Source organism: Equus caballus, chromosome 17 (assembly GCF_041296265.1).
Source record: "Equus caballus isolate H_3958 breed thoroughbred chromosome 17, TB-T2T, whole genome shotgun sequence".
NCBI lineage: Eukaryota > Metazoa > Chordata > Mammalia > Perissodactyla > Equidae > Equus > Equus caballus.
Genome location: NC_091700.1, coordinates 14098713 through 14125740, shown reverse-complemented (window position 1 = coordinate 14125740; position 27028 = coordinate 14098713). Strand labels below are relative to the sequence as shown.

Genomic DNA, 27028 nt, shown 5'->3' with positions numbered 1-27028 from the left:
TTATCCTTAGTGGTAAGCCAGACTTACACCATGGGATCACATACACAAAAAGTAACATCTTCCCTCCTGCACTCCTCAACAAGATCCATGTCATTTAAAATTGCATGTAGGGGCCGGCCTGGTGGTGCAGCAGTTAAGTTTGCATGCTCTGCTTCAGTGGCCCGGGGTTTGCTGCTTTGGATCCCAGGTGCAGACATGGCACGACTTGGCACGCCATGCTGTGGTAGGTGTCCCACACATAAAGTAGAGGAAGATGGGCACAGATGTTAGCTCAGGGCCTGTCTTCCTCAGCAAAAATAGGAGGATTGGCAGCAGTCAGCTCAGGACTAATCTTCCTCAAAAAAAAAAAATTGCATGCAATTTATTTTACCTCTAAAAGATAAAATTGCCAAGCAAGAAATTTTAATTTGTGTTTCTGAAAACAATTGGACATTTATTTTGAATACTTGTGAATAGGGGATGAGAAAGGGAAGACATAAGAAAGGAAAGAAGAGATAAAAGAAACCAAGAGGATACGTCTTTTATATTGACTTTTTGTTTTATCTGCACAGTTGAACACTACCCTCCTGTTTAATCCTTCATTGAGAGCATAGCCACACTGCTCACAGAGGCTTCCATTCACCAGCTATGTGAGAAGAAGCCAACTGTCAAAATACATCCCCTGACACTCTTCATGTACCATTGAATCTTCCCAGTGCCCTCCTGAGAGCACCTGTCACAACCTTGTTCCTCAGACTATAGATGAAGATGTTCAGTATGGGCATGAGGATGGTGTAGAACACAGAGAAGACTTTGTCCTGGCCTGGCCTGGCCTGTGGTAAGAATGTGGCAGCATACTTGGTGGCCCCATAGAACAAGGTCACTGATATCATGTGAGATGAGCAGGTGGTAAATGCTTTCTTCCTTTCTTTCATTGAGCTCATATGGTGAACTGTGGTCAGAATTTGGGCATAGGAGGCAATCACCACAGAGAAAGGAATCAGCAGCATCAAAACACAGCACACATACATCACTGTCTCATCAGAGCTGTGTCTTCACACACCAACTTCAGGACTGCAGATGCCTCACAGAAGAAATGGTTAAGCTCCTGAGAATTGCAGAAGGGGAAGCTCATGGTGATGTGGGTTACATGAAAGCCATCCAAAGACCCGCCAAATCAAAAACCTGCTGGGATCATCCAACAGACCCATTGGCTGATGAGGACAGGATAGCAGAAAGGATGGAAGATGACCACATAGTGATTATAGGCCATGAGGCCCAGCGGGAAGAACTCAGCTCCCACAAGGGAGAGGTAGAGGAAATGCTGAGCTGTGCATCCCACAAAGGACATTGTCTTTTGACCCAGCAGGTAATCAACCAGCTTATTGGGTAGCTTCTTGAGATGTACATCATGTCACTCAAGGAGAGGTTGCTAAGCAGGAAGTACATGGGGGTGTGGAGCCATGCGTCAGTACAGCTCAGGAAGATCAGGACCCTATTGTTCATCAGCATGGTGAAAAAGATGACAGAGATTATGGCAAAAAAGACATAGATATCCCTTCTGTTGAACAGCCCCATGAAGGTGAAATATGGAGAGGTTGTAATGTACCCTTGTGTTGAACCCCTGATGGCTCTGCTGTGACCTAAAATTTTCCAAATAAAATGATTACATATTCACAATTAACATAACAATATATAGGTTGATTTTTAGGCAGTGAACTTCTAAAAGTTGGAAGAAAACATTTAAAAATATTTTTCTTGTTACTTTGGCACTGATGCCTAGCAACTAATCTATTCTAGAAAGTTTTTAAGTAAAATTGATCATTTAAAATCCGTAATTTCTTAAATACCTTAGACAAGATGATGCCAGCAGATGTTATTGTGCTACATGATACACATAACAACACCTAGGCGTGCATATCATGCTATGTGGCAGGTAAACATACCCTAGTCTGGTGTGTGTGCACATGTGTGTGTGTGAACATACTACCTGAGATATGTTTCAATTAGTATCTTTATTAAATAAATCTTTATTATAGGTGGCATCACCCCCATCTTCAAAATATCACAGTTCTGGTTGTGGGTAGTCTATGCCTACCATTTAGCCACAAATACAGCTGATCAATCATTTGGGCCTTGAGTCCCTGTCTACATTATGAGTATTCTTTTGCTGTCACTTCATCCATGTTGCAACAAAAGTGTATGGGAAGACACAAAGTGGGCAATGGAAACTACTCTTGCAAACTCAGACATGAACAAGTCATCCACTACAAAAGGAATTCACTGTTTTAGAATTGTTTTGAACTTTTAGGAAATAAATTTTAATTTTAGAATGATGAGTAATTAGCATTAGAATTATGATTAGCATTAACTTTAGCAATTAGCATTAACAATTAGGATTCAGAGGAAATAGCACATGAACATGCATACTGAATTATAACCCATGTATTATTTTTGGAAACTGGAATTTTTTCATAGTGATTTATAATTTAAGGAAAAACTGAGCGACTGTGTTTTATATAATTTCAGGTGATGATAAAGGAAAAAAAAACCTGCAGCAAACATTTTGAATGTTGAGGATGATTTTTATGTGTTTTAGGATTAAATATGACAAGGTGAGATATATTTTATCAGCATGTTTGGGACTTCAACTGATGAAACTAGTCATTCTCCCAATATCCTAAAAATATGTGCACTTGAGTCAATTGAACTGCAAAAAATTACCGTTAAGAATAATGACACTGTGAAGAGTTTACCTGTGCCTCGTTCTTCATATCTATTGACTCATGATCTTCAAAATAAAGCTAAGCAGCGATGAACTATAAAACCCCCATTTAGCCAATGGCAGTATTGAGAGTAATATTCCTGTGGTCAGACAGTCTGTTAGTGGTGGGGGTGTTTGGACCAGGTAGTCTCAACTCTCTCTATTTCCTTGCTTACAACCCAGAGAAACAGCTAGACTTTTACTGTAGTTATCAAATAAAATGTTCCAACAATGTGAATCTGTTAAAATTTTAACTGTATATAATCATTAATGTGACTAGTGAAAATGAGACATTTAAGAGCACATGACATAAATTATTCTAATAATGACTATTTTTAAGTGAGCAAACGCTGTTTCTCATGTTTAGCTCCTTTTTTTGCCAATTTCAGAATCTTTGATGCGAGGTTTCATAAATTTCCCTGACACATGTACCGTTTCATCATCATTTACAATCTGCCTCATTTTTCTTTTACTTTTCTAGTTTCCATTAATGAAGCCCATTGAAACATGTATCTGAAGGAAAAATGCTCTCCAATTATTGGAATAGCCTAAATATTAACGGTATTTCAACTAGCTCCACCAGGTCAAGTTCTAAATTGTCTGCTCATTTCATGTGCCATTATTTGAAGTTAGGAAAATAATCGCATTTCCAATTGCATCAAAAAGAACAGAATACCTAGGAATAAGTTTAACCAAAGAGATGAAAGAACTTTAGACTGAAAACCATGACATTACTGGGAGAAACTGAAGAAGACACAAATAAACGCAAAAATAATCTGTGCTCATGAATTGGAAGAAAAAAATAACATCCTTTCTACCCAAAGGAATATTATTTTTTAATTTATGCAAACTTTTTAAAATTTTATTTATTTATTTTTTAAATTTTTATTTTTTTCGGATGTACATCATATTTCAAATTCTGTATACATTACATCATGTTCACCACCCGAACACTAATTATAGTGCATCCCCTCACATGTGACCCTAATCACCCCTTTTGCCCTCCCGCTTCCCCCCTTCCCCAGTGGTAACCACCAGTCCAGTCTCCAATGCTATGTGATTTTTTTTTCTCATTTTTATCTTCTACTTATGAGTGAGATCATGTGGTATTTGACTTTCTCCCTCTGACTTGTTTCACTGAGCATAATACCCTCAATGTTCATCCATGTTGTCTCAAATGGCTGGATTTCATCATTTCTTATGGCTGAGTAGTAGTCCATCCTGTATATATACCACATCCTCTTTATTCATTCGTCCCTTGATGGGCACCTAGGTTGCTTCCAAGTCTTGGCTATTGTGTATAATGCTGCAATGAACATAGGGGTGCAAGGATCTTTATGCCTTTGTGTTTTCAAGTTCTTTGGATAAATATCCAGCAGTGGAATAGCTGGATCACATCGTAGATCTATCCTTAATTTTCTGAGGATACTCCAAACTGCTTTCCATAGTGGCTGCACCAGTTTGCACTCCCACCAGCAGTGAACAAAGGTTCCCTTCTCTCCACACCCTCTCCAAAATTTGTTGTTTCCTGTCTTGTTAGTTATACCCATTCTGACCTGAGTGAGGTGATACCTCATTGTAATTTTGATTTGCATTTCCCTGATAGCTAATGATGTTGAGCATCAATATTAAAGTATGAATAAGTCAGCCATGTATGTCTCAAGTAGTGTTTGCATTTCTTATAGTTCTTCTGTACTTTATTTTGTTCATAGCTTTTTTTATATACAAGTGTTTTTTTTAAAGCTATGGAATGTAAAACACCAATATTATTTCTGTAGTTTTTTTCCACTGATTCTGTTTTTATAAAATTCTCTAATAGCTTAAAACATAAAAAATATTTTTACTTATATTAGTTTTTATTTCTGTGTGTTTTCTTTTCATTTAACTTTTTAAAGTTTGGAATTTTGGAGTGTAATTATGAAGCAGTGATTTACTGTATTCTCTGTGAGTAATGATGCAGCTATCCTAACAGCAATTGTTAACAAATTATCCCTTTATCTATGAGTTTTGATAATACTTTTTTCCTATATTAAATTTTTACATTTATCAGGAGTCTGCTAGTATTCTCTACTGATTCTTCTCATTCCCAAAACTGTGCCTCACCATTTGGATTATTTTAAGGTGTTATTTATGTATGTAAAATAAAATGGTCTTTTATCTTTCTTGTTTTCCAAACAATTTTATAAAGATTTGCCCATTTATTTAGGAAAGAAAATCATCTCTATAACTGCAAGGTTATGCTTCATAAACAATGGCAAAACCTTTCATAGTTCTTATTGAAAGAGCACTAGCCTTATCATTTATTTGAAGATTACTGACATCTGTACAAAATCACTCTTCTCATCTAGGAGTAAACTAGACCCTTTGATATAGTTAGGTTTTCAGTTAACTTCCTTTGTTAAGAGTTATGATTTGTGTGTGGTGTGTGAATATTCATTTATGTGTGTGTTCCTTCTGTACATTTATGCAGACTTCACATTAAATGTACTTCCCTATATTTCTCATTAAGTTTATTCCTATTTTATTTGCTATCGATTTTGAAATTTTCTGTTGTTTGTGAATCTTTGTTTGTGGCAAATTGGAGGGCTTTTGCTTTTTTGAGGAAAATTAGCCCAGAACTAACTACTGCCAGTCCTCCTCTTTTTGCTGAGGAATCCTGGCCCTGAGCTAACATCCATGCCCATCTTCCTCTACTTTATACATGGGACGCCTACCACAGCATGGCGTGCCAAGGGGTGCCATGTCCGCACCTGGGATCTGAACCAGCAAACCCTGGGCTGCTGAGAAGCAGAACGTTCGAACTTAACTGCTGTGCCACGGGGCTGGCTCCAGGCTGTTGGTTTTTAAATATTAATTTATTTTTTTAATTTTCCTAATGTATAGCCCCTAATTAGTAAAAAACTTTGCAAAAGATGACATAGTCTTTACTTTTCACAGTCATCAAATGCACAAAATGAACATTTAATCTCCTTTATTCTAAAACATAGAGATTTGTTTTTCATTTTCATTATATTGTTTAGTATTGCAAAACTAAATCAATCAACATAGTGGAAATGGGTTTTATTGTCTTGTTTTTGACTTAATAAAAATTCAAATATCACCTCTTTGTTATGCCTGGATTTTTCCTTAGTTTGAAGCAGATACCGTTCATCATGCTAAGGAATTATGTTTCTCTAGCTAGTATCATCTAAGATTTACTATAAATAATATTCACTAGATTTAATTACTTGGCAACCATTCTTTACAACTTCTGTGTGTATGTGTGTGTGTGTTTCTATCTGAGTGTGTGTGTGTCTGACTCTCAGAGACCACATTGCAAGTTTATTTTTTTCAATATTTGAGAGTGCTTATCAGCAAGCAATGGGTCAGTAAATAAATGTGTGAAGTAGATGAAGTCTGTGACAACATTTCTCTTGATGGCAAACTGTATAAGCTGCCACATCTCTCTGGGACTCATTTCCTTATCTTTGCAATGATCACTTTGAACAAGAACAGTAATCACGAATACATGACATTTGTGCCTGGCATATGCTGTGGGCCTCACCCCGAGGACCCAGCTTCAGAAAGTTCTCCACACAGCAATCCAGAAGTTTTAAAGTGTTGGTCTCTATTCTGATATTTAGAATGTCATGAACACGTGCTATGCTAAAAAAAAAAAAGTGTAGTTACGTATAGCAGTCAGAGTATAAACAGAGTCCCAGAGAGATGTAGCAGCTCATACAGTGCCATTGAAATTGGCACATGCCATAAATTCACTGGGCAGCCATTGACAAGATATCATGTAGGATCACTCACTCCCTTGAATTCCCTCATCTGAAGGATTCCACACATCTCCTTTGAACACCATTTGCAGAGTGTCTGCTGCTTGTCAGGCCCTGGGGTAGGTCCTGGAATACCAGCAGTTCCCTGCTCCACCATAGTCCTCAGTACACCTGCACTCCTTCCTAAGGATGGGCCTGTGCTTCTTAGATGGAACCACTGAATCTTAGGAACACCAAATCTTGCCAAAAATCCCTCTGACTGCTATATGTAACTACGTCTTTTATTTTTTTAGCATAGCAAGTGTTCATGACATTCTAAATATCAGAATAGAGACCAACACTTAAAAACTTCCATCATATTTTTCCTTAAGTTGGTGAGAGTGTCAGTACACTACTCAAATTGTTGGCGAGTTTATTTTTTCCTGAAGGAATCAGCAATTACATCAGTGGGTGTATTTCCCATTTCACCTACTGAGAAACTGAGGCTAAGGTAGCAGAGTTAGCTACATGATAGAGCAACTGGCAGAACTAAGAGCCAAACTGATCATGCTTCTTGTCATTACTACTTCCTCTGTGAACACAGTTTCCTCATTTTGCTTGCTCATTTCTACCAGAGGAAGTGCAGGGTCCTAAGATGTTTACAATGGGCTCTGGCACTGACACTCAATCTGATTTTCTTGCCGACATGACCGACTGACTCACAAATGGAGGACTTGAGCTCGCATTCTGTCAAAGTCCCTCAAAATTTTCTCCTATCACTGCACAGTAATGATTGTTTGACCCACTTAACGCTTTTAGTGTATGAGACTTGTAATGAATGATAGAATATCTTCTGAGAAGTAAACCACTCCACTCATGCTAGTGAGGGCTTTCCCTGCAGTACCAGCTTTCTTTTGAAAGATTATTTACTCCTAGTGTTGGGGAGAATGCACAGCACAGGGAAATTTAGACCATTTATTTCTCCTCCACACACAGATTGTACATTACCAGTACCTTATTATATATGCAGGAAGATAAACGACTGATGACTTGGAATGTGGAGTGCCAGGGAAATGCTAGCTTAAGCTCAAGATGTGAAGCTAATTAACATTTGGTCTAAGTTCATCTAATTAGCTTCCCCTTCCAAAAAGATACTAGCCTCACTGCTTCCCCATCCCCAACATACACACAGCCAAATCTCAAAAACAAGGCCAATGTGATTAACACCCTTTTATCATTTAATGCCCTGCCCCTACCCTCCTTCTACAAACTCCACAATTCTGTGCTGACAGCTTCTAGTGATTTCTTGAGTGAAACATAGTATCATAGGATTACATTGCTTTTGGAAAGATCTTTCTTTTTATTAATAAATAAGTTTATATTTTAGAACAGCTTTTGATTTAAAGAAAATTTAGCAGACAATACAGAGTTATCATGTACTCCTCTTTCTCTTAGTTAACATTGTAAATTTATATGGTGCATTTGTTACAATTGATGAATGCATTTTCATACATTATTCGTAACTACAGTCCATAATTTACAGTGATTCACTGTTTCATAATTTTGACACATGCATAATGTCATGTAATTTCCAGTGCAGCATCATACAGAATAGTTCCACTGCCATAAAAATCCTCTGTGTTCTGCCCATTCACCTCTTTCTCCTCCCAACCCCAGAGAACCATTGATCTTTTTATTGTCTCCACAGATTTGCCTTTTCCCAATGTCATATAGCTGGAATCGTATAGTATGTATCTTTTATAGTCTTCTTTCATTTGGCACTATACTTTGAGGAATTCTCCATTTGTTTTCAAGGCTTGATAGTTCAGTTATTTTCATTGCTGTATAATATCCCACTGTGTGAATATACCACGGTTTATTTATCCATTTCCTTACTGAAAGATGTTGATTAATTCTAAGTTTTTGGTGATTAGGCTATAAACATTCTCATGCAGGTCTTTGTGTAAACCTAAGTTTCCAAATCTTCTAGGGAAAATTCCAAGAACCACAATTGCCAGACCATATGTTAAGACTATGTTTAGTTTTATATGAAACTGTCAAATTGTTTTCCAAAGTGGTTGTGCTTTTTGTATTCCCTCAGCAAAGAATAACAGTTCTTGTATTTCACCAGAATTTGTTACTGTTAGTATCTTGAATTGTAGCTATTCTAATAAGTGTGAAGTACTTATTTTTGTTTTAATTACATTTTTAAAGAATGTATTATTTATTCTTTTTCTAGTTTTCCTAATAAAATTTATTTTCAAACTCTGTAGTTGGAATATATTTTACCTATTATCAATTCTCTATACTTAAGTATAATTAATGAGAGAGCATGTTTCTGTGTGTGAGGCACAGAAAGAAAAAGGGAACTGAATTAAAAAATGGCATAAATATTATGAGAATGAAAAACAATTACATTTAATAGGAATAGCTAAAATAAAAAATAATGACCAGTATTCATTACTTTTATCATATTTGACATTTAAAATTTTATAAGAAATACATGTATTAACTCAAATTTCACAGATGAAGAAATTGGGCCTCAGTCATTTTACAAGATGGACAGAAGTTCTCTAAAAGTGGAGTTGAAATGGATGTCAAGTTCTCAGGCTCAGCCCTCTCCTTCTCTTCTCTTTTATTTATTATGTTTCTTGTGGGTCATGATCTTCTGAGTTGGAAACGCCCTCTGCTATCACCCTGTATGTGGTCCATTTCAAGCCTGTCTGACAAAGAGAACCTCAAAAAGGCTGAACCTGGTTTGCAACCGATAACTAGGTAGGAACTGACCCAGGTCAACTTTCCTGAACTACTAGTCAGTTCAACTCACAGTGTTCCAAGGTGAATTGTTTCAATGGTTAAAGATTTTTGTCTACCACCCAGCAGATTTTTCAGGGAATAGGAGGCATGGCTGTGTTTACCTCACCCACCATTGCCAGTGTCAGTCAGCAGTAAAACATCACTGAACTCAGCTAGCATTTTGTTAAACTGGTGAGAGCACAAAGCCTCACATAACACCACACAGAGGTGGTCTAAGGGGCTTGGAATATGGTACAGGTTTTTCCAACTAGGTCTATGATTTAGGTTACACACTTACATTCTCCACTGATCAGCTTCCTAAAAAGAAATACTAAATCATTTCCAAAGAATTTTCCAGTTCCCACTCTCAAATGAAAAGCTAATTATTTCCTTTCCATTTTGTAATGTTATCCTGTTCAAAACTCAGTGCTCCAGAGATGGAAAAAACGTTCTGTCCACTATTTCTTTGGAAGAAAAAGATTAATAGAAATATCCATACCACTGCTAACATCTAGAGAAGGATTCCAGAAATCTAATAATCTTAATGAATTGGAGGAGAAGCTGAAAAGTGATTTCTGAATTTATGAGTTAATAGTGCACTTTTTTCTCACCTAATTCTCATTGTATCTTCTGATGTAAAGATTAGTTACCACATAACAAATGTAACATCATAGAGTCCTTGCGCTGTGGAGGATTAGTATTTGCATTTCTTAAAATAAACACGTGATTCATTGTTTCCAGTTCCAAATTTAGATAAAGGAGCAATGTTTTCAGTTACTACTTAAAGAAAGGGTCTCCAGATTTTCTAAATCCTGGTGTAAGTCTGTGTAAATACTCCCTTTGAAGTTTTATGACACTTTAGTCTCTTTCAAATGCCAACACATGTAACCCTTCCATAAACTCCATCAATGGATCATTTAAACAACATAATCAAAATGACCAGGTCATATGAGGCCACTGAAGGTGGGCAGAGCATATAATATTAACCAGACATTTTGGGGAATTTATATACACGAATTACTATCAGAGAAGTGGTATGAGAGAAGAATTGGAATGGGTGCACACAAAGAAGGACTAAACAGCAGTGGTGTTTACAGCATTATCCTTGTGTGAATGTTACAGTGGTTTCACATTTTTGATGAAAATGCTGCTGATACACCTTTTCAGATAGCTGGCATTGGCAGTTACTGCAAGTATTACCCATATTACCCATGTTAATATATATATATATATATATATATATATTAACAGCACCCATATTCTTCTGAGTAGAGATGGAGGATTTAAACTGTCAGAATTCTTCCCCTGTCACACAATGGAGCCCTTGCCATCTTGCCAAAACCCTCTTCAAGGCCCCTGTTACATCTGTGTTTCTCAGGCTGTAGATGAGAGGGTTTAACAAGGGGGTGAGGATGGTGTAAAAGGCAGAGAAGACCTTGTCTTTGGTTGGAGTGTGGTAGGATTGGGGAAGCATATACGTGTAAAGGGCAGCCCCGTAAAACAAGGTCACCACCATTATGTGTGATGAGCATGTGGCAAAGGCCTTCTTCTTGCCTTCTGCTGACTTCATCTGGTGCACTGTGATGAGAATCTGGGCACAGGAAGAAATCACCACGGAGAAAGGGATTAGCAGCATTATGACACAGCAAATGTACATCACCATTTCATAGGTGGCCTTGTCACCACAGGCCAGCCTGAGCATGGTGGGCGCCTCACAGAAGAAGTGGTCGATCTTGTGGGAAGCACAGAATGGGAGACTCATGGTGATAGGGGTGAGGAGGAAGCTGTCCAAAGCGCCGCCGAACCAAGAGCTGGCCAAGATCATCCAACAGATGTGGTGATTCATGAGGACAGGATAGCAGAGGGGGTTGCAGATGGCCACATAGCGGTCATAGGCCATGAGTCCCAGCAGGAAGAATTCAGCCCCCACAAAGCCCATGTAGAGAAAGTACTGGGCTGTACAGGAGATAAAGGAGATGTTCCTCTTGCCCATGAGATAATCAACCAGCATCTTGGGCACAATGGTGGAAATGTACATCATGTCAATGAAGGAGAGGTGGCTGAGCAGGAAGTACATAGGAGTGTGGAGGTGAGGGTCTATGTGGATCAGAAAGATCATGACCCCATTAGCTATCATGGTCATAAAGAAAATGGCACAAATGATGCTGAAAAGGAAGCCTGAGGCTTTACTGTGAGTAAAGAGTCCTGTGAGGGTGAAGTCCCTGAGAAACGTCTTATTGTCTCCATCCATGGTGTTGTTATAACTGAAGGCAGAAGAAGAGAAGTGTGGAGTTAATGAACATTGCAGTAGATAGAGTGAATTATTTAAACATGTCTTGACATTATTTATATGACTAATATCAAGCATTTTTATGTCTGGTGGTAGATTTGCAGCTTCTTCTTTCTTTACTGTTGAAGAGCAATTCCAAAGTTAGTTCTCCATGACATGAAGATGAATGGACATTTGGAAACGGATGCTTGGTTTAAGAGAGCTTAATTATTATTGCAGAACATCTGGGTCCAAGAAAGAGGATTGTTCACTTAGAGTTAACTCCATTTTTAAAAAATGTGCATAAAACTCAAAAACAATTGATCCAATCATTTCAAATAATGAAACATTTCAGCAAGATGTTTTGTTGAATTAGGAAGTTTTGTGACAACTTTGAAACTATTCAGCCTTATCTAGGAATAATAATTAAGTTGTAGATACAGTTGAAAACTATAATGAACTGTAGTGAATTGGATCACAGAATCATTTATCTGATCATTGATCATCCTTATTTGTTCCTTCACTCATTTGTTGATTTCTCAGTCATAGTCATTCATGCAGCAACATTTATTTATAGGATGCTATCTGTACAGTGTTCTGAGCTCTAGGGATACTGTTGTAAACAAAAGAAGAGAAATCTCTTGTGTCTTATGGTTCCAGTTGTGGGAGAAAGAAAACAACTAAGTAAAGGGTGATGATGGTTCAGGATAATACTAGTAAATGCTATGAGGAAAAGATTAACATGAATAACGAAGGATGACAAAGAGCAGCCATGTGAAGATTTGGGAGAAGGGTGTTCCTGCAGAATGAATAGCAAATTTAATATTCTTAAAGCAGAAACGAGCTTGTTATGTTCAGGATGGTGCAGGCAGAGCATTGTGAATAAGGGGTATAGTGAGGTGTCAGAGATCAGATTTTAAGGCATGAAGACCAAGGTAACAATGTCAAAATTATTTTCTAAATATTATCAGTAGAATTGAAGTGTGGTTGAAAACTTGTAACAGTTTGGTTAACATTTAAACATATGTTCATTCTGATTTTTTAGTTTCCATTTTGTTCATTTCAGCCAATGGTCCTTTTCCCTTGGTTCTGCATTGTTATATGCTTTGAAGGCTTTACAAGAAGGAGCTTCCATCCAGGTTAGTCTGGGGAAGTCCAGGTTGCATCTTCTGTCCAGGATCCCATCTGGCTTAGCATGTCTTCCTCCTCCTTTCACTCTCAGTAGCGTAATTTTTTGGTTCATCATAACCTGAGACATGGTGCCTGAATAAAGTATCTGAAGGACATGCAGGTTAAAGTGTAACAGGAAATCCTGCAAGATCTTAGGCCACGTAGGGGTGTCCACACTGTGGGTGATGCATTTGCATCTGGAACAGACATGAAAACAAGAGAATATTTTTCAAAAATTCTTCAATAGTTTCACTATTCTTCAAAGGCCAAATATATATTTTGAATTATTAGACATAATATCAACTATTGCACATTGCATACACTGAAAGAAGCAGGTGATGTGGCCATAAGTTCATGGAAATGGCAGCCATTTTTCCAGTTTAGGAGCAGCATTTTTGAGTGGGGGTGGGTCTCTATGACGGCAGTTGTCTTACATATAATTAAGGGTGTCACCACAGTGAATTGGAGATTTGATTTAGGAAAGTGGAAAATATGCAGATTAAGGGAAAATGCAAGCTAATTAGAAATCTAATCTCTTTCATTCTAAGTTTATTCTGATCTTTCAACGAAAGTCAGAACATAACTCAACAGTGTCGCTTGCCATTTTGGGAAAGGCTGAATGCGTTGGGTAGTGAGGAAAGCGGGTTGTGGTTTATTTGCCCCTTTTCATCCTCTTCTGGAAAGGGGTACGACCTGGTCTAATGAGTCCCTAATGATGATCTGCGGAATCAGAAGGCACCCACAGCAAAGCCAAGGAAAGCCCATGACGCTCGTGGAGTCTTCAGGAGAGGATGAACAGACTGCTAGGTCAGTGCACCGCTGCACGGAAGGGAAAGAGGGGCTTACTCATGACAATTAAAAACGTTGTACCAGGATGGAAAGCCACAGGAGAGGCAGGAAAGAACAGTGCTGATGTGAAATTGTATCACAAGTGTGGAGAATAAAACTTGAGTAGCTCTCCAGGAATGTAGAAGGACAGAGGTTATATGATAAGGAAGAAAGTGATAGATATGTGATAATAACAATACAAAAGCAAGCTATAAATAATTGGTGGCTTTTAAGATAGTGATTCCAATGTAAGACAATTATTCATAACAAATTGAAGAGAAGAAAACTTTTATGAAAAGAACAAAATGTCTTAGTACATGGAAGTTTCATTTAACAAATTGATACATACACTTATGTATGTCCTGGAAAATTTTTGAGGTAAAAGCAATATGAAAAAAAAGGGAGGAAGGAAAAAGAGAGAAGAAAGAAGGAAGGAAGGAAAGAGAATGAGGGAGTAAAGAGGAGAAAAACAGCTCAAAGTATGCAGACAGAACAAAAAAAAGAAAAAAATTCCAACCTACAACAGAATAAAACTTAGACTGGTCACAAACATCATTTTGATATGGATAAAATCCAAATAAAAGTGAAGAATTGTCTAAACAGAAGACATATAATGTTTGAGTTAAAAGTAAGGCTGCAGAGCAAGAATTTTCTCGTGTACATATGTTTTCTACAACACTGAAAATGTGGAAGAAAAAGAACTTAATATAACAGTGCAGGAGGTAAAAAAGAAAACAGCATATAATGAGTTTAGATAGAAAATAACTATGTTAATTTAGTAACAACATTAATTTAGTAACAACATTATCCCTTTTAAAGTGTAGGTTCACCGTTTAAGAAAGCAAATCACAAAAGGTACATAACAGAAAAGATGGACTTAAAAGATTCAAAAACAAGTGAGTGAATTCAGTATATACAGAACACAATTTAAGTCAAACGTATTCTGTAATATTGCCTTAAATCTAATTTAAATCTAATTTAAGACAATAGAATAAATAAAGCAAGGCAATAATTCTATCAGTCAAATTTTAGATGGAAGTGGTTTCTGTTCCTAACACATTCAGTTATCTTCCAAAGACTAATCTTTTTTTTTAAATATAATGTATTAGAACTCTAAAATGACAATAACAGTTTTACATATATTTCAGAGAATTTGAAATACTTAAGCATATGCCTAAAACACAACACAGGCCAAAAGGAAGCTCAAAATTGTACTTCAATCAAATATACCAAATATGGAAACTTAGGGTACATAGCCAAAGAGATACTATGACAAAGTTTTATAGCACTCAAAAATATAATTTTTATTAAAAATTATCTGGTGTAAATAAATATTTAATCCATTAAGTTAGAAAAGTATCAACAGAATAAATTTAAATAAGAGGAATAGAATGTAAAAGATATAAACAGATATTCGTGGGTTCTGAAATAAGTAGACTGGATATATAAAGAAGTGATTCTTTGATATTGAAACAAAATAGACCAACTTCTGGCTATGAGTATGACACGTGGGGGAAAAAAAGACACAAAACATCATTAAGAATAAAAACAACCATTAACTACAGATATGAGAAGAGTAGCAAAATATTTACAGTATAATATTAATTTAACATTATATTACTATAGTTGGAAATTTCCATGAAGAGGATTATTTCAAAATATATATTATATATGTATCTATATATACAATATGCATGTATAACTATAAATAAATGCAATGTATACATATGTATGTATATATGTACATAGATATTATATATGTATCTATATGTGCAATATGCATGTATAACTATAAATAAATACAATGTATGCATATGTATGTATATATGTACATACATATAGTCAAATTACTAAGAAAAAAATATTTAGGGCTCCCCAAATCTGGAAAAATCTGAAGATTTTAATAGAGCTGTGTCTCTTCAAAATTCCTAGTTCAGAAAGCATTCTGTGAATATCTTCTAAGAACAGATAATTTCAAAATTCTTGTAGTGTGTAGATTAATCCTCATTTATTTTATAAACCTGTATAGCTCCCAAAACACCTCTCATTAGTATAAACCAATCTCATTTATAAATATAGATTATAATTGCCTAAATCCATATTAGTTGTTAAACCTAGCAGTAGTTAAGGGTGACATGTCTGCAGACCTGTTCATGTAAACCCACTCCCTCTCCTTTGCACTCTCCAAGGCTCTGCACTGGCTGAGAACTAAAGACAAAAGTCCTGTGTGTGATTGGTGTGGCCCTCAATGGCTTGGCTATTCAGCCATCTGCTCTCCAGTGTTCTCAATTCTTGGCACTTGGCTTCCGGAAAATAGCCTAACGCAGGAGCTTCCCCTGCCTGGAGCACAATTCCCCCCTCTTCATCTGCTTTCTGTGGCCCCAGGTCTCAGCTTGCATATACTTCTCTCAGAAAGAGACCCCTTTGGTGTTAATGGTGTAAAATGCCCTCATTACACGTTAGCATATTTGTTCATATCAACAAAATATTTCTAAATGATAGCAAAAAAATAATGAACTAACGCATAATGTACTAAACTTGGAGAAAAATGTAAAACTAATAAAATGCAATTCTGATTAAAATCCCAATAGAGATTTTTCTGGAGGAACTTGGCAAAGTGATTCTAAATTTGATCTGGAAGAATGAGCATGTGCTAATTCTCCAGAGGAGAAAAATTTTAAAAATTAGCAGTGCACATTGAACTTTCCATGGGACCAGTGTAAAATACAGAGGCTGAATAACTGCACAGAGGAGAGTGTTTAGAAATGAACACCCCCCACCAAAAAAAAACACCCACAAAAATCGTAGCACACAAGTACATGTTTTACATGAAAGTTCAAGGAAATGGAAGGTTGGACTTCACAATGTCTATATGGAGATGAAGGAAAACAATGTGGCAGCCCAAAATATGCGTCTTTGCCATAAAAGTTACATTGAACTGAAGGCAATTAAGAAGCAGCAGACTCAGGAAAGTTTCCCTTTTCTGCCTAAAGGAGGATCCAACTTCTCCTTTTACTGGAGACAGTCTCTAATCAGCCCAGAGACAGCACTAGAGGAACCTGCAAAGTAACGTGACTGCACCACTTCCCTCCCATGTATTTACCTTCCCACAGTTTGCCACTCGTGGAAGACTAAAACTGCATCCTTTTGTCCTGCCATTTCTTTATAAATGCATGTTTTTGTTTTTGCTTTTGGTGAAGATGTTATATAAGCCACAGTTTTAAGCCACCACTTTGAGTTACTTTTTTGTTAAGGTTTCTCCTGCATGTTGTATGCTGCATGCACTGCATGCGTTAATAAACTGATTTCCTTGTGCTAACCTGACTTTTTGATAGAGTCGCAGCTGAAAGCTAACATTCATAGAGGTAAATTTTTGCCTCCCCTATGGAGAGGAATTTGCAATTTATAAGTAAAGAATAAGACTTTTCTTTCAAATTCACAATCTTTACAGCAGGTGGCTCAAAAACTTAAATCAAAGAAATAAATGCATTTATAAAATAAATACATATATAGTGTTTGAATATTTTTAACAAAGAAATGTCATATTGTATTCAGAAAAGATATGTTTAAAGGATGACAGTACAATTTAGGATTTTCAATGTAAGGAAGTGGGCTCAGGCATTCTCCGGAGCTACTAGCGTGAGTGCAACATAAAACAAATTTTCTGGAAGTGCTTGGCAATATTTCTCAAATGTCTTTAAGAAACATCTACACTTTCTCCACTTTTATGGATTTAAGAAAATACATAGTATGAAGATGTGAGTAAATGTCAAGTGAAGATGTTAAATGGATCACTGCTTTTGATAATAAGAATAAACTGGGAACAATCTAAATGATCAACGTTACTAGATTGATGAAATTAAATATTATGCAGCTGACCTTGACCCCGTTGATAATACTGATGTAAGTTAGGTGTCTTGTTATGTAAATATGTGAATAATATATTTGAAGTAAAAAATATATTACTATCCTTTTAAAGAAATACATGTGCAGAAAAATTATAATCTCTTCTAGTTGACTTAGCAGGTTTTGCATTGAGATGGAGAAGAATGAAACCAAGAGTAGAAATCAGGCTTATGGTGCAGCAACTAAGAGGATGTGCTGAACTGAATGGAGATTGAAGAATTTGGCAGACAGTGCACCAGAGCATTCTAGAATCCAGTTTAATTTATTTACCACATACTATGAACTTTGTACTTTATTACTTTCCAAATAACATAAACTAGACTCTGATGGTCAAAGTTCCCAGAGGACCACTTCCATCTCTCTGTGATGCTCTTAAGTTTCTGATAGGGAGAGGACTGCTCCCTCCTTGCCCTCTGATGTGTCCTAGACTTGTTTCCACAACTCACGACAGTCTGCGGGGAGTTTTCATCTGCCACACATTTCTGTCTCCCCAGCTACAATATGAGCCATTTGAGAGGAGAGTCATCCTCTAAATAGTCTTTTATTCACAATCATTAGTACAATATTGCCTATATTAGGAGGTTTATATATCAATAGATTACTTCAAGAATTTGATGACTTCTACACTTAATATTTTCCCATTTCAAACTTGTATACATGGGCAAAGAAAATATAAATATTTGCTTTGATATCCTCTATGACATCACACTGAGCTATGGGGCTAGCTTTCAGGACCTTTTGAGTCAGAAAAAAATGGTCTTTGGAAAAGAAAGAAAGACACCAAGCAGAAAGGTGGTGACATCGACTATTTGTTCCGTTCTAATATCAAAGTGTGCATGATGCCCACACTTTCAATACAGCCTGACTAGCAACATCTGTCCAGCCAACATCCACAACCATCAGTGAGGAGTGTTCCCATCTTCTGGACACTGCTTCTTGATCTCTCCAAAATGGGTCATAAATGCAATAAATATAATCAGTTCACGAAATAGTGGTTGGCACCATCACAATGCTAGCAGGACAATTTATCATTTGATTACCTGTAGTCTAAACACATGCACAAGAAAGTGATGCTTCTTTTAAATAAGTGAATGGACATCTTGCAGTTGAAGCAAGAGAAAATGTCAAGTCCTTCCCAAATGTTTCTATGGTTATGCCTAGCTACTAACCCAACTTAACTGTAAATATTCCATTTTTACCTGAAAAATAATTGTTACCTGAAAAATGTGTGCTAAATGAAGACTTCAGAAATATTCAGAGATAGCTCAAACAGTAGCCTATGTTTTTACATTTGACAACAGGTTTTTGTCCACAATTTTGGCTTTGTTCAGTTCACTCCCCAAATTATTTGCCTCTGGACTCCTGTGTTGTGCTTCATCCATTTCTCATCCAAACTTCTTAAGATAAAGCATCCTAATTCCTCACACATCCATCAGAATTTCTACTTTCCAATCCTATTCATTTTAATTATTTTCTCATCATCTAAATATCTATGCTTTAAGCTTATAAAATAGCAAGTTTGCGGGAAATATCTGCACAAATATTCAGATAATTCAGATATTGCACAAAATATCTGAATAATCTCAAATCAATAAACTTTCTGCCCCCATACACATTATCTACGAGAGCCAAGTGGCTTTCTTACCTTGAGAATGCAAGTAAAAGCTGATGAGAGAAGATCACTTATAGGTATAGTATATCTAGAGAGAGGAAAATTAGTTAAAGGCAAAATTGGTTACAGACATCTTCCCAAGAGATAAGATCTTAGAAACTAATGAGATAAAATGGAACCTCCTTGATTTTCTTTCTCCATATTTGCTTCTTTCTTTCCTTGAAGAGATGACAGAAGATCCAGGTTGAAAGGCACAGAGCATCAAAAAGGAGATTATTAGTGAGAAATATTTAAAAATGACCACTTAACTGGAGCTATGGATTTCACACTTCAGTGCCGCAAACACTTAGGGGCACAAAGCACCAAGGAACCAAAGAGGGGATAGTTTAAATAACCTAGAAAATGACGTCATAACCATCCTGAGATTTCTTATGGAGAGCTCTACTTCTAATAATCCTGGGAGGATATCAGTTAAACTGGTTCTGGTTGACACTGAAAATTTTACTAAAATATCTAAATGGCAAGCAAAGATTGTGCCTTAAAACTGACGTGATTGGACTGACTTCTCTCTAGTTTTTTGTTGTTGTTGTTGTTAATTAAAAGCTTGACAGCAAGTGTTTTCTGAATGTTTCTTCAGCAGATTTTGAATGCATTTTATTTCAACAGAGAACAAATTAGTAATAGCAGGAAAATTGCCAAACTAAGGAAAATTAAGTTTTTCATTTGGTTATTTAATTTCTCCCTTCAACAAAGATCATGAGCTATAATGCTTTCATTTTTCTCTTTCATGAAGCAAGTTCTCAATGGGTATCATTCATTAATTAAACAAGTTGTGCAATCACCAATAAAAGCAGCCGCAAATTCTTAAGAAAATAGATCATGAAGTTTTTGATGAACATATTGAAAGTGTAATTAATCTAAAAATCCAATTTAAGGAAATGATTGTTATTAAACCCTCTTGAACACACGGCCAGAAATCAAGTTTATGAAAAGTGCTTATCCTAGATTGGAAGTTATGAATTCATGAAAAACAGCTCACTTTGTTTCAAATAAGCTTTTGCTTTATTTTTCATAGCAACAATTGATTTGAAAAATGTGAAAAATACTTCATCACTTTATTGCGTAAAGCAAAATTGTGCTAGTCAATCAAAAATCTTTGATATGCTCAATATTTTTTTCTAAGAACATCAGAATCTGAGGTCTGGGATGAATACATCCTGTGACTACCTACAATGTGAAAAGCAGTAATAAGTGAAATTAAGAAAAAACATTAACAGCATATACCATTCTACCGATCAAAGAACCAGTGCTACATGCTTATGACATGATGGAAGTTAGAGAGCTAGGTTATAATACTGAGTATATTTACTTAATTATTTCACTTCATTATATGTCATAACTAGTTTAACAATTCTGCACCCTTATTTTAATGATCTCGGGGCAAATTAATATAAAGAGAAACAACTGTAACTGATTTCTTCAGTTGATCCAGATTCTGGCCATTATGAATAACAGTGCAATGGATACCTGTACACAAATTTACATGCTCAACTCTACTTCTTTAGAATAGTTTTCTAGAAGTGAAATTACTAAGTCAAGGGACAGAAATCCATATTGCCAAATGAACCACAAGATGAATTTTAGAACATTTAATAGCAATGTATGGCAGGGTGTCTATTTCACCATCATTGTGGAAGTCTTTGCTTCTGCTTTTGATATATATGTATGCATATGTCCACCATATATTTGTACTTTAGAATTTATGTAAAACAACTAAAATGTCAGTGTCAACTCCAGCACTGCCATCACTTCCATCATCACAATCTGGACTGTGGCTCATTTGTTTGTGTGTGTACATGTAAGCAATTAGAATAAGGGAGTACAGTTGGGTGATTGTAGATAATAAGCTGCCATAGCTTTTTTTTTTGAGGAAGATTAACCCTGAGCTAACTGCTTTCATATACATACAAAATGATAATAATGAACTATTACAGAACTTTAGAAATAGAATCTATGAGTTACTAGAGATAGTTTAAGAATATAATTATATCAATGTAATTCTCAGAAATTTCTATAAGATATTTTGAAGATACAGACAATCTTACATTAAAAAAGAACTAACATATTTAATAAAATGTTGACATAGGAAATATAAGTAAAAAAATAAAGTTGAAGGAATAGTATTGCCTGATTGTAAGACTTATAAAGCTACAGTAATCAAGACAGCATGTATTGATGGATGGATAGTAATTTAGTTTGATGGCATAGAGTAGAGAACTCAGAAATAAATCCACTCAAAGACACCCAACTGATTTTTGTCAGGTTCAGAAGAAAATTACATGCAGTAAAGAGAGTCATTTCGACAAACATTGCTATAGCAATTGAATATCAACACACAAATCAATGAATCTTGATGTAAGTCTGACATCCCATACAAAATTAATCAAAATAAACCATAAATCTAAATGTAAAGCATGAAAATATAAAAGTGTTAGAAGAGAACATAGGAAAAAATCTTCATTACCTTGGGTTATGGGAAAATATCTTAGACATGACACCAAAACTACAATCCATAAAAGGAAAAATGATAAATTGGACTTCAATCAAATTAAAACTCTTGGCTCTGTGAAAGACTATTGAGATAATAAAAAAACATGCAGTAACTGAATTAAATGTTCATAAATCACATCTGACAAAACACCCATATCTTAAATTTATAAATGCAGAAGAAAATGTGAAAAAATAAAATTAGGAAATAGGCAAAAACTTCAACAGACACTTTATCAAAGAAGATATACAGATGATAAAGAAATACATAAAATGATGTTCAATTGGTAGCCACTGGGGAAGTGCAAACTGAAACCACAATGACATACCATTGCACACCTATTACAACAGATAAAGTAAAAATACTGCAGTATTGAATGCTCCAGAGGATGCAGAACACCTGGGCTTCTCCTACCTCACTGGTAGGGTATAAAATGGCATTCCCACTACAGAACATCATCATGCACTTGCCATATGACTCAGCATTTTCACTCTTGGCCATTTATCTCAGAGAAATTCAAAATTATGTCTGTACAGAAACTTACACACAAATGACAATAGTAGCTTTATCTTTAATGAGTGAAAACTGGACACTACCAAATATCCCTCAATGAGTGAATGGTTTAACAAGCTGTGCTGTAGCATGTTGTAGAATATGATTCAGGAATGAACTATTTATATGCATAATCCTTTGATGGACTTTATGGCATTATACTGAGGGGAAGGCAATCTCAGATAGTGATATATTGCAAGATTCCACTTATATATCTTCCTCAAAATGGCAGTAGAATATATATCAGTATTTACCAAAAATTAGGGATGGGAGAGTGTGACTATACAAAGGAACAAGTTCCTTTTTGGTGACAGAACAGTTATGTGTCTTGATCATGGTGATGATTACACAAATCTATACATGTGATAGAATGTCATAGAACTCTGCAAAAGACAACAAAAAGAACTGCATGCAAAAACCAGTGAAATGTGAGTAAGCTCTGGATTACTGAAATCTAGTTAACTGTGTTGTGCCTATACTAATTTTCTGGTTTTGATCATCTACTATACTTATGTCAGGTGTGGGAAGATAGACAGTGCATATATAGGATTTCTCTGTTATTTTTGTAATTCTTGTGAGTCTATAATTATTCCAAATGGGAGGGCAGGGGGACAGGGTTAGAGTAGAAAAACATGATGCAAACCCATAGGTATTGGTGGTCCCTCTGTGGACGACAAGACAAAATCCTGTTGCCCAAAGGTTGCTCTGATTCTGGACCTTTCTGTGCACAGCCTGGGTGAACTTAGGCAAGTAACTTCAACTTTCTGAGTCTAAACTTTGTCTCCTTCAAGGAGAGAGACAGAGAGAAAACAAGAGAGAGAGAAAAAGAATAATAATGTGGAATTAAAACAAAAGATAGAGGACCTCTAAAAGAGAAAGATAAAATGGACTCTGTGTGGCTAACTGGCACCTAAAAGAAAACAGAATCCAACAGGCATGCCAGAACTGAGGTGAAGTGAAGTACTCTGTTCTCTGAATAAACACAATGTGTACCTGAAACTGAGTGTTCCTGTCTGATGGTTGCCTGGAAGCCCTATACAACAGATTTTAGAACACTGGTATCTGTAGGGGAACCAATGAATCAGAGAGGTTCCAGAGGAATCTCTGTGGTCTACGATTTTGCCTTCATAAGCTCTGCCCTCCCACACACTGTTCAGTAGCAGACTTTTGATTTCTTCTGGTGGCTGCATCTCCCAGGTCTCCAAACTCTATGAGCAATAAAGCTTTCCTAACTAAATTTTTTTTATTCCAGATACTTTTTGTTGACATCCTCTGGCATCAGAAGTGGAGTCCAAAACAATCCCCAGACTTTTCCTTGCACTGTCTGCAACCAATGCGTTGGTGCCTGCAAGAGCCCTTGAGCTCACTTGTTCTTTGATGGAGTTGAGATACGTTCAGGTAAGTCCTCTCAGATCTATGACCTCCCATGCCTTCAGGTAGAGGTCTCAGAGAGAATTTTTGCCAAGGGTTCTCTCCATAAAGGTTCAGGGAAAGGAGAGAAGGGTGTGCAATACAGTTTTCTGGACTACTGTTCCTCTTTCTTGTCACCCCAAGATAAGGTTATTCAGTGGGAAGTTCCCATTCAGAAAAATAAAGTTTGCTTGAGCTCAACATGGCAAATCCATGTTAAATGACAGCCTCTGTGTATAAGCTGCCCTCCATTACCCCTGCTGGGTTTATGTTTAAGAATTATGACTCTGGGTCCTGTAAATATCTTGTTCTAAAGACTACAATCACTAGGGATAATTTAAAATTACATTGATCATTAGAAAGAACATTCCAATCAGATAAGATCATTTAAGAAGTACCCTTAAAGACAAAGGCTTCAAAATTCCAAAATAGCCTTATTGAAAGATTTGCTGCAAAAAGCTAATGAAAAATTAAGAAAAAAGAGGTAGCTAAAAGAAAAAGCTATCCAAAAGTCTGTTAAGTTAACGTTTTTACAGACACTCCCAAACCTACCTTCCAAAGAGGGCCTCAGTATGGGCTTCTTCCAGAGTTGATGAAATTCTGAGATATTTTCTGATAAACTGCTACATTCCATCTGCCAGAAAGAAAACTTGGATTCAAATATTCTTCCATAAATAATGTGCTTTGTATTGCTGTACTTGATTCATGGTGACAATTTTAAAACAATACTTATGGGATCTCTATGTATGTGTATTTATGTATGTATGCTACATACGTGATATTTTTCTACTTCCGGATGGTATAATTTCTAAAGAAGCTCTATTTAATTGGCTTAAAGTAAGTACTTATATAAGTTACTTCTAAATATAATAAAAATGGACACAAATGAATGTCAAGATCATGTGATCTAGCAAAATATTCAATATTAAAGCTAATTTAAGTTTGTCATATCTAGCATTATAAGTATCAGATATAAAACTTTTGTTCTACTCACATTTACCAAAAGCCAAATATCCTTTAAAGCCTTATCTTTCTTTCAAAATTTGGCAGAAAAAATTGATGGCTGACTTTGTCTAATGTCTCGTGAAATTTTTGTACCTTATCTAAATATAAGTATTGGCATAAGTAAACTAAATATAATATAAATATAAATGATATCAAAAGGTTTTTAGGTGAACTTTTTAACAATAATTGTGTATTATAGTGTTATGGTATATGTATTTAAAATAACTTCAAAATCTTTTGGTAACTTGAACCTTAGAGTTTTGCTAAATTAAATTAAGTGATAGAAATTTATTGAATATCAAAATAATTTCCAAATAAGATAAAATATTAGACATTAACTGCTAAATATCAGTTTATTTATTTTTGGGTTCTTATTACAGAAAAAGTTAAAATATTTGAGCTTATTAATAAAGATGTTTTGAGCCATGCTGAGAAATTTTATACAAGAAAATATTTTGCAAGTCTGCCAATCCACAGAATGCTAATGTAAAAGATAGTTCATAATAGCTGACTTCTTTGTTTTGACTAAAAATTAAGGTTTAGTTCTAAGGGGTTAATAATTCTAATTATTATATATGATTAATGCTACTAAATTTAATAAATTAAACATCGCTATATCAAGGAAAACGAGTTGCATGTTTTCAATAAAGAAGGTATAGGGAATGGAGATATTTTTGTTTGTGTTTTTGGTTTCAAAAAGTACATTTGTCCTAAAATTCTAGGAGGGAAGGAAGATATGGGACAAATTCTGATTGTGAAAGTTATAAAAAGCTTGTGGAATAAAGTTTCTGAGAAAATAGATTTATGGATGGTCAAATTGGCTAAGATTAAAATTAATAGGTTTTAATACAACAAGTAAGGTGGTACAAAACTAGAATTTGGGTTTTTCTCTCTCAAAAGAATAATTTATTAAACATTTAGTCTGCTCTTGATGAAGAGATTATGAATCGTTTTTGTTTGTTTCTTTTTTTACCTTTGAACAGTCTCCCAAAAAGGGACGGGTTGTATGTTCCATCAAAATAAATTTTTACATATTGTTTTTATTAGGTATTTAATCACAAGAGCTAAGGATTTTCTTACACCTATTTAAAACTTTACAGTTGCCTGAAAACCTTTGTCACCTGTGATTTAACAGATAATAGGCATTGTTTCAAAATGACCTATGATCCTATTTGACCACGTGTTCTAAACCATTTGATATTTTTGAAACGCTTATCAAAATTCAAATTCAAAATAAAGCCTTTCTTTTGACCTGAAAGTTCCTTTGAGAATTTCCAGTGGGCCCCTGAGACTGCTTAAAGAATATTCCTCTCTTCCCATAAAAAGGGAAATATTAAAAGAATCAGATTTCTGTGGTATGCAAAACTACATGGGAAGGATTGTCAAATAAATGATGCTAAGCCTTATTTATAGATATCTTTGCATGCATATATATTATTAATATAAATATTTTAAAAATTGTATGAAACTTAAAATTTCTAATATGTCCTGGTACAATGTCGTCATTTCTAACTTAAGGTATTATCTTAAAATGTTACATGCCACAGAAAGAACCAAATTTCCTTGTCAATTGTGTCATAATGTTAAGTTTTTTGTCATTTACAGATAGTTATTGTTTTACTCTGATGCCTTTGCAAATATGTTTTATCTTCAGAAAGATTCATAGAAGGCACTATGCCATTTACTCTAGAATACAGGTTTCTGATAAACTTTCAGATCATAATACTGATCTTGGAAAGAAATTACAGAATTCTAAGAGAGAAACTGATAGCTTCAAGGGAAAATAAAACACTGCTAATAAAAGGTCAAGAATAAACATTAATTACATAGAACCACATGGACAAAGGTGGATGCTCTAACATTTTGTTTTTGATTAAAAGAAATATTTTCTTGCAAGCTATCAACAGTATAGTAAGGTATACCTTTTTGAACAAAGGTAAAACAGTTACTGTTTTCTCTGCCTGATACCTCCAGAATTCAGAAACTCTCAGTGAGCATTCTTATTTTCACTTACATAAATGATCAAGCCAAATTTTTAATATAAGCAAACTCACTGTGCCGTAATTATCTTTTTTTCAAAAATGATGAAAGTATTGTGTGGAGAAAAAATTATTTTCCACCTTTGTGGATATTGGATTCTAGTCCTGTTAACTGTATTGGAGGTTTTGTTATCTAGTTACAGACTGGACTCCCCGGGCCTAAGGTATTGCCTTTGGTCTTGCAGACTGTTCACAATGCCCACTTTGGACAAAATGAACCAACCACACATGGGATGGTCACTGGCAGATAAATGTCTGTCAGTACAAAACCTTCTGCTGACTTTTGTAACCTTATGCTAGTATAAACAGCCACTCTACCTCTTATGCTTCAGCCTATCATGAACAGCTTCAAAAAGCTATCCCAGATTGCAATTCAAAGGATCCTGCTGATCACAGTCTAGAGTCTGGTG

At 35.6% G+C, this 27028-nt stretch overlaps 1 protein-coding gene and 1 pseudogene across 1 annotated transcript; both read right to left on the bottom strand.

Moving 5' to 3' along the window:
- Positions 1–647: 647 nt before the first annotated feature.
- LOC138918591 (olfactory receptor 2T1-like) lies at positions 648–6661 on the bottom strand (annotated as a pseudogene).
- A 3909-nt stretch (positions 6662–10570) lies between these two features.
- Positions 10571–11777, bottom strand: LOC138918590 (olfactory receptor 2T6-like). The gene has a single exon (XM_070240547.1). The coding sequence runs from the start codon at positions 11645–11647 to the stop codon at positions 10571–10573; it is 1077 nt and encodes a 358-aa protein (XP_070096648.1). The 5' UTR covers positions 11648–11777.
- Between the last annotated feature and the right edge of the window lie 15251 nt (positions 11778–27028).

Bases quoted from the DNA above. Each gene is read 5' to 3' on its own strand.
- LOC138918590 (XM_070240547.1), bottom strand. From the start codon at position 11,647: ATGCTTGATATTAGTCATATAAATAATGTCAAGACATGTTTAAATAAT.